Source organism: Clarias gariepinus, chromosome 28, assembly GCF_024256425.1.
Source record: "Clarias gariepinus isolate MV-2021 ecotype Netherlands chromosome 28, CGAR_prim_01v2, whole genome shotgun sequence".
Lineage (NCBI taxonomy): Eukaryota > Metazoa > Chordata > Actinopteri > Siluriformes > Clariidae > Clarias > Clarias gariepinus.
In genome coordinates, this window is record NC_071127.1 from 14,117,494 (window position 1) to 14,126,399 (window position 8,906).

The 8,906-nt window shown below is 40.4% G+C and overlaps 1 protein-coding gene across 1 annotated transcript; it reads right to left on the reverse strand.

Annotated features, from left to right (window-relative positions):
• Positions 1 to 3,124: 3,124 nt before the first annotated feature.
• On the reverse strand, positions 3,125 to 7,496 carry cited4a (Cbp/p300-interacting transactivator, with Glu/Asp-rich carboxy-terminal domain, 4a). Its single transcript, XM_053490032.1, has 2 exons — positions 7,353 to 7,496; positions 3,125 to 6,160 (listed from the first exon to the last, which is right to left on the reverse strand). Exon 2 carries the CDS (start codon positions 6,138 to 6,140, stop codon positions 5,439 to 5,441), a length of 702 nt encoding a protein of 233 aa, XP_053346007.1. The 5' UTR covers positions 6,141 to 6,160; positions 7,353 to 7,496; the 3' UTR covers positions 3,125 to 5,438.
• Between the last annotated feature and the right edge of the window lie 1,410 nt (positions 7,497 to 8,906).

Below are 8,906 nucleotides of genomic sequence, written 5' to 3' on the forward strand. Positions count from 1 at the left end.
ATCCAAATCCCAGATTGACATTGAACATGTAGTAATAGTAATAAAAATAATGTGCTTATCCAAAGTTGCATATCATAAATATATAGGGGGAAAAAATGGCATAATAATCCAAGCGCTAGTCATTTGGTTCATGTGCTGTTTTGGTTCCTTGCTTGTGCAGGCATGTACAACTTGTTAAAGTCTACAGAGAAAGAGAGAGAGAGGGAGGGAGGGAGGGGGCGGGGCTGTCTGTCTAGAAGACAGGGTGGGTCAAAGACGAGAGAAGTGACTCTTTAAAAAAGTCACAGAACAAGTCCTGTCTGCTTCATGAGGTCATCTTGGGTCACCTTCATGTAAGCGTGTTTATTGTTATTAGTTAAGTCTAGGTTATAAGAGTGTCACCACGGCTTATACCATACCTTTATATTCTCCCAGGTCGGACAATGGAGTGAAGTTGTTTCTATTTCGTTCTTTGTCAGGGTTGAATAAGGTGATAAATATCTCTACAGTAGGGATGTGATTAAGAGCTACTCTGCTCTCAGACATGGATTATGTGCTATGGGTACGCTAGTAACAGACTGTTATAGCACTAATCAAAACTCCTTAAACCTCCACTCTGACGTGCACCATGCAATTATATCGCCCAAAGCAATTTAGCAGACATACTATTGAGAGCACAGACTGTCTACTCAGCATTCGGCACGTACGGGTTGTACAGGTTCACAGACATTTTTGTAATTATTTCTAGGAACTCGATTTGGTCTGTCCTGAAATTCAAGTCGAGGCATGAAAGAGTTGATCATGAAATCTACAAGCAAGTGTTGTCACCTCCTGAGACTCCATGTCATTTACAGATTATCCTCGCTTAAAGATTAATGCTGATGTGTTTGAGACATAACAAAGTTATGTCGCGGAGGCGAGCTTGATCGCTGTGTGTGAGTAAGCAGAGGTAAGTCACTGTCTTTGGGAAAATCGACTTCTAGATAAAGGATTTGTTTACTGGGTGTATGTGAGAAAAACAGCATAGGTGACATCATCCATCACATTAAAACTCCCGACAGGTGACGTGAATAACATGGATCATCTCATTACAGTGGTATCTGTCAAGGGGTGTTGTATAATAGGCAGCAATGGATCAATCAGCTCTTAAAGTGGATGTGTTGGAGTCAGGGTAAATGTACAAGGATCTAAGTGACTTTAATAAGGGGCCTAATTGTGATGGCTAGACGATGGTTAATACCTAGCAAAAGTAGCCCAAGGAAGGACGACTGGTGAGCCAGTGACAGCATCATGGATGCTCAAGGCCCACTGATTCTTGTGGAAAACGAGGGCTAGCCCATCTGGTCCGATCCCACAGAACAGCTACTGTTGCACGGATTGCTGAAAAGTTAATGCTTAATGGATTAGAACCGAGCACCGATCTGCACCAATCGCTCCTTATGATCCGGCATACACATCATTTAACCCAAAATTTTTAACCGCCACTGTACAGTGTTATCTTTGGGCCCATTTCTGTTGTATTGGGCCCACATTACTCGCTCAAACTTTCTTGCATGCTTACTTTTTGTGCGGACCAGGGTTGCCAGATCATACCTACAAAATGACCCTATGCAGTGCTGAAAACCCTCCCACTCCACAAAAACTACCCCAAATAAAAACATCTGTAGTAGAATTTTTTCCCACATTTCCTATTACTAAAACAATTATATATTTTTTTTTATTAATATTGTTTAAATAGCGTAGGAAATAACAATACTATCCTTTGAACTATAGTTAATGAAAAAAATAGCCTGTGTCCATGTCATCAAAAATATATGCACTTATAATAAAATTCCCAATACAATATTATTATTTAAAGTGTAGTAGTATTTAAGTATTTAAAAAATTTTATTTACTTATGTATTTATATTTTTTATAGACCGTGGACTAAACCTCCTTGTTTTAGAGTTCTTCATGTTTTACAAGTAATAAATGGAATGAAAAATGACATTTGTCCCTTTTTGGGTTATATGAAAAAATAATCAGATCCACGACCAAAAACCGTGATACAAGCCAGACAGTTTTTTTTTAATTATTATTATGGTACAGTTGTCAGCATTAATATTTAATCTTTAACTTAATACTAAATGCAATTTTTTTATTTCTAGACATTACATGTTTGTGTGACCCTATTTTCTGCAGCGATTGTGCAGGCTGAATGTAATAATTTCTTGAAAGTATCATCTTGAAAGTACAGGTCACACACCTTCACTGTACAATCTAACACTAAGAACGTGTTTTTGAACACATAGTCTTTGGATCGTCTTGTACAGACAAGTAATGATCTTAAAAGGCTGCTGAAATGACGCAGTCTAAAAGCAGCTTTATTCAGTTAATCGAGTGTGAGGACGCCTGGAGTTGCAACAAAGTCTTTTGAAAAGTCTAAGAAGAGAAGTTTGAGGTTGTCTGTTGCTGGGTAAAAAGAATACATTTTATGTCAAGAGATATTCTTTGTACTGACAATTTACTAAAAAGATGCTAGATTAATTCCAAGCACGGTGGGTTTAATTAGCTTATAAATCATTAAGGGCACATCTGCAAATAGAAAAATTCTGAGCAAACAAAGTTCTTCCCATATGTTCCCGTGATCAGTTTGAACAGTTGAAAAACATTTTGAAAAGTTGGCTAAACACATGTATATAGATTCATTCTTAAACTCTAATCCATGCTTTTATACCTTATAGTTTTAAGGGTTGGAATCATCATGGACTTTCTGATACGATATGATCGCGATACCCAAGTGCTGATTCGATATTTATAAATATTCCGATTCCGATATTGGTTTCTAGATTTCGTTACAGTTCTTAACAATCTTAGCAAATACTTATTTTTATAGGATGCTGTGCTGTGTGAACAGTTTAGAGGACACCACCTGTAGGATTACAGAGGAACTGCAACATTGTAACACTTCAAATGCAAACGTATATTTATATAAAATATATATATATATATATAAATAATAAATATATTAATTTTTTTTGGAGTCATTGTGGTGATAGCTAAAAAGAATTAACCCATTTCTAACAGTTTTATTATTCTTCCATAAAAGCAGTGTAAGTGTAAATGTAAGCAAAGTGTTACAGAACCGCCATGAGACTCGTGTCACTTCATTAAATAAATATTTTATTATCAGTGAAAATAAATACATTTTCTTAAGATAGAATCAACGACATTTTAAAAAGCATTTCCGGGAGTGAGGTTATGGAGAGAGAAACAAAGCCAAATAAATCAAGCCAGGGGTCCACGCACGGATGCCACTCGTTATAACATACGTCTGGAGAAAGCCAGCAGTCTAGACGGGTACAAGGAAAGGCAAGGTCACCTAAATGTTTAAGGTACACAATGAGACTGAGGCTGAACACTTGGGTGTATGCAGAAAGTTCCCATCACAACATAAATTTGTCCGAGTCCCTTTTTAATACAAATATTGTTCACCAAAGGTGCAGCTTCACTAGGGTGCTACAGTTTATGAACTCAACAGTGGCCATAAAAGACGACTTGTTCTTAGGTCATCAATTTTATCAATGTGTACCATGAATAATGTTTACTGGTGTATAAAAAAAAAAAAAAAAAAAAACAGGATTATGGTGTTCCCAGTTTTGTCTCCCAGGCTAAGACTTATTCCCATGAGCCTCGATGGGATGAGATGGGACTGGAGCAAAACTACTTTTGGCATTAAACAAGCTGTTCCTGAACAAATTCCAGCTGAGATAAGCAAATACCATAACCTCACCACAGGGGGCAAAAAAACTGCATCCTTCAGTATATATATAAGTGACTAACGAAGCAATAATGTAGAAATTAATAAATTATTTCCATTCTGTAATTATGAGACCACTGGAGAGACTGGGTCCACCGACCTCAATTAAGAGGAAGCATGTATGTATGTGTGTGTGTGTGCGTGCGCAGAAAATCAGTGGTGAACCTGCAAGGTAAGCTTATATACTGAGAGATATGGTAGAGTGCTACCATGAGGACACGAACAACGTTGCAAGCGGTGAATGTCTCCAACATTACGAGTCAACAAAACAAAAGAACGAAATCAAAAACAAAAACATGTATTGCCGTAGAATATAATGCTGTCCTTCTCTACTTAGCGGCTTGCTACAAGATAGCACTGAGCAATATGTGGTTTAAGGGACATTACACAGTGGCGCTGTATTTGTCAAACTCAAGTTATTCACAGTATAGTGACATTCTAAAGACATCTACTGACCATATATGAGCACTACGTACATTTCAGATAGAGAAGTCTGCGTCAAAACTGGACGACTTGTTACCTCTTGGCGGAACCGTTACGCACGCTACGTTTCTTGTTCCACTTTTTTTTTCCCTAAAACTGAGTGAAGCCCCTGTAATTTTCCACTTTTAAGCATAAGTAATGTTTTTTTTTTCTTCTTCTTTTGAGAAAGTAATGCTGCTTGTTTAAGGCAGTCCTGGAGCTGTGACAAACCAGCAGGGAGCAGGCTCAGCAGTTAGCGACAGAAGCTAATAAGACATTCCAGTGCTTTCCAAGCTGTTTCTCGCTATCTCTATAAGCATAAAGAGACAGCCTACAGTGAACGGTTGACACTTAGGTGCCAGCCAATCGATTTGGTTAAATTCAGTTGAAGCAGTAGAACCATTATGAGCATTCGACTGTGATAAAAACGCGACGTTTATGCTAATGGCGGTCATCTTAATGAAATTCAACAGGAAATAAACAGTGTAGCACTGTGCAAAAATGACAAACACCTGGCTCCAGCACGTCACCAATCCTAGGCTCTTACACTTTAGCTTTGGAGCAATGAAGGAATAATCGAAGTCGGTGTTGAAGTACCAGCCTTCAATACACAAAAAAAAATACTCACTCAAGCCGTTCAAGCCTCTAGGAGCTTGTCTGATATAAAGCAGAATTGTCATATGATCTTAATAAATGTCCAGTTTTTTTTTTTTTGTTTTGTGTGTGTGTTTTTGGTGAGTATTATAAATATATTTCTAAATGCCAGTGATGCCCCCAAGGAGGCAAGGCAGGCTATAGGCATCGTTCTAATCAGTGCTAATAGTGAAGTCACATTCAACCCTGGTCCGGACCGAGCTACATCGTCACCCCGGGGGACTGATAGAAAACGTTGGCTGCTACCTCACGAAAAACACACTTACAAAAAGGTCAATCGCAGAGTTCGGCTCTTTAAAGAGCAGATATAATTCAAAGAGAACTCCCTTCTTTCTTCTCATTCGCCAACAAGTAGGTCAGGCCAGAGTGTACTACGGTGTGTGTGTGTGTGTGTGTATATATAGCATAACTTTACAAAGTCACTTTCACTTCAGACCAGTAAAACTGGCTTCCCTTGCAAGAAAAAAATCCTCGGAATTCTACAGGCAACCAACTTGTCACTGACTGGAACAGATATGAAGTGAAACCACCTCTGCTTGGCTGCTCAACAGCTGACAGTGCTAGGCTGCTGCTTGCACACAAAGTCTGAGAAGAAGTCAAACTCGTTCTGACCCAGTGAGAGTTCAGGTAGCTCTTGCACCCTGTCCAAGCCCAGTTCAAGCACGAGAGACGTAAGGACGTCCTCGTCGATCAAGTCCGTATCTATGACATTGAGGCCCAACGTTGGGCCACCCATTCCCATCTGCATGCCTGCCAGTTGGTTTGGAGCCATTCTGTAAGGACCACCGGGTCCCATGTGGTGTCCGTTGCCAGGGCCGAGAGGATGCCCGTGGTACTGGGTGTTGAGTTTCTGCAGGTGCATGCTGGCCATAAGCTGCTGAGATGGGCTTAGGCCTCCTCCAGTCATGTACTGCTGCTGATGCTGCTGAGGCGGTTGGCTCTGTGGGTGCATGTGATGTTGAGCTTGAGGGGGCTGTGGCCCCGGGTGCTGGTTCGGCCCGCCGTACATCATATTACCCGTTTGCATCTGATGATGATGCCCGTTGCCCATCTGTCCGTTCATCATGGGCCCCATGCCGGCCCGCTGCCTCATTGCCGCCTCCAAGGTACCTTGCGGCGCTCGGTTGTAGTGCATCAGCTGGCCGTTCGGGAGGGTCCTCATGCCCGGCTGGCCCATATGCTGAGGGTGATTGTTCATGCCCATGCGGAACCCATGACTCATGGGCATCATCATGTGATCAGCCATGGTTTGGTTTGGAAGTGATGCTGCAGAGACATGACAGCAATGTCAACATATTGCAAGGAAGAAGATTAACATGCAACGATTCCTGACACACCTGGAAAAATCTCTACTTTTTAAATGTTGCCACCTTTTATTTTTTTCCCCCTGACACAAGGACTATGGATCGAATCATGCAATGCAATAAAGAGTATTCAAACTCATTATTAAATTGAAAAAGACAAGACTAGTTCCTGTGTAACACTTGCCTTTGCTTATCCCTTTAAACCCCTGTTGATAAACGATAAACGTGGCACTGGCAGAGACAAAGCCTGGGTGTTTAGAGTGTGAGCACTGTGCTGAGAAAACAATGCAGTCGGAGCCGACCTGAGCCTCTGGGAGCATCAAAACAAATATCAGCTAGATCCCTAGACAAAGTGCTCAGCAAACAAAGCCTCGTAGAGAGACTGAACAAGAGATACAGTGCAGGGGATCGTCGTACAAGTGATGAGACTCGATTAGAGAACTGAACTTTTTTTATTATAAGGATTATTATTAAGATGATTGTTATTCTCTAAGTGACCATTTGAAATTAAAATATTTTTAAGATCGGATTTCCTTGATGAAAATATATAGTATATATTGGCAAATCCTACATTTGATGATCTAAAGCATACTGATGTTATCAATTAATTTTTTTTTTTTTTTTTACAGGAATCTATATAGCTTGCGTTACACAATATATGTACACTGTGTCAGTGATCTTGGCATAATGCGCTCAGATAGGAGACTGCCACTATAGGGTACTTGATCAAAAAAAAAAAAAACATCTCTTTGTCCTTTCCTGATGTCTCGACAAAAAAAGATCTATTGAATCATCTTACTTTTAAATCATCACCGAGACAAATGCTGAGTCTTTGTGGAGTGGGAAGTGCATTTGATTATGAGAACGAACAAAAACGTTTGACTTTTGGGTTTAGGTTGATTACAGAATAGAATACTCAGCGTTACAATGTTAAAACGCACTGGAGGATTCTTTGATCTTCTAATGCACATCAAAGTCGCGACATACTGTATGAAAGCAGCATTTGAAACAATGTATTTCTTAGCGCAACTTTTTTTTAAATCTATATAATCACCCTGCATTAACAGATTTTGTTATACTGAACCTCGCATCACATTCTTTAATGCGTTCGCATGCATAAGCCGTGTTAACCATGCACACACTCACACACCTACCTGTGCAATATCGCTCTTCCTTTCTCAAGAGTGTCCTGGCGTTTTCCGTGGTATTCCAGACACGCTCGTGCTCCTGCTGCTACTGCTCGGTTCTCTCTGTTCTAGTCCCTGATACGGGAGATCGCTTTCTGGGTCAACTCTGCGATTATATCTCTTAGACCGGAACAGAGAGAGGGAGGGAGGGGAGGAGATGGGCGGGGCGTTGTGTCATAAGGGCGGAGCTACAACCCTCCTCCTTTCCCTTCTCCTTGATCTGATTGGCCCTTCGTTTTTAATCACCGCGATTGGCGAGCGCGCGTACGTGAGACGTCGGCACGTACGCGCGTTTCCCCGGAAACGCCCCTTGTGCGCGTCCTTTCCTCACGCGCACTGTGGTGTTTTTTATTTTTTGTCACACAGTCATGACAAAAAATAAGTTTTAGCTCCTATACATGTTTTATTTGCCTCACTAACTGTATTTAAAATGTTATTCAAGGTTTTAATGAGGTAAATAATATTGAAAGATCAACATTGGGTCGGTTTGTGGATGTAGTTACAGAGGTGTAAAACACAACACGCCTTTATCTATTTATCTATCACCATGGTGTACATACACACACACACACACAATGTAAGTTTTTGTGCTTTGTGAGGAAACCTGACTACCAGGAGAAAACCCACCAAGCACACAGAGAACACACAAACTCCACACACACCTAACCCAATACCGAACCCTCTACCCTGGACATGAGAATGTTAACCGCTAATGTCGTTGTAAGTCTTTCGTTCCCTCACATCTGATCCGCACACAAGTTGGCATTGGATGCCCTTCCTGACGCAACCCTCCCATTTTATTCTGGCTTGGAACCGGCACTGAATCCCGACCTGGGTTTGGGCATTTGAGAATCGAACGTGAGCTTTTGGCATGGCAGATGAGAAACCTACCACTGAGCCACCAAAGCCCCACTAAACCACTATTATCAAAGCTAATCATATTCATATATTTATTAAATTCATATACTGTACATACTAGTTTATATGTCGGATAAGCACCACCATTACGTTACAAGCAAGTAAATCTATAAATAATGTACCTTTAATAATTTGAACCTTTAACACCTCAACCTATAGACCTTTATGTCCTGCCATCAGAAATACAAATCTTTCCATCGCTTAGAGATTAATGAATATTTTTTGGAGATTTTGGTGCTTTTTGAGGAAACCTGAGTACCCGGAGAAAATCCAACAAGCACAGAGAAAGTACATTAACTCCACACACTCATAAACCCCAGACCTGATATCAAACCCTCAACCCTGGAGTTGACAGTGTTAACCACCTAACCACTATTACCTAAGCTAATTACATTTATTATTAAGGTCATGTACTGTAGTTACTAGCTTATATGTCCGATAAGCAATCCTAATACCTTACAAGCAACTAAATAAAGGGATTAATAATTCATTATTGGCGATATTTCATCATCGTACTAAGAAGGTCTGTGGAGATCAAGAGGTGTGAGAAACCTAGCATTATTTGAAAATAACCTACCGCTTATGGCATAGCTCTAACAGACC

Excerpts from the sequence above, each read along its gene's own strand:
- cited4a (XM_053490032.1), bottom strand. The coding sequence starts at position 6,140 with ATGGCTGATCACATGATGATGCCCATGAGTCATGGGTTCCGCATGGGC.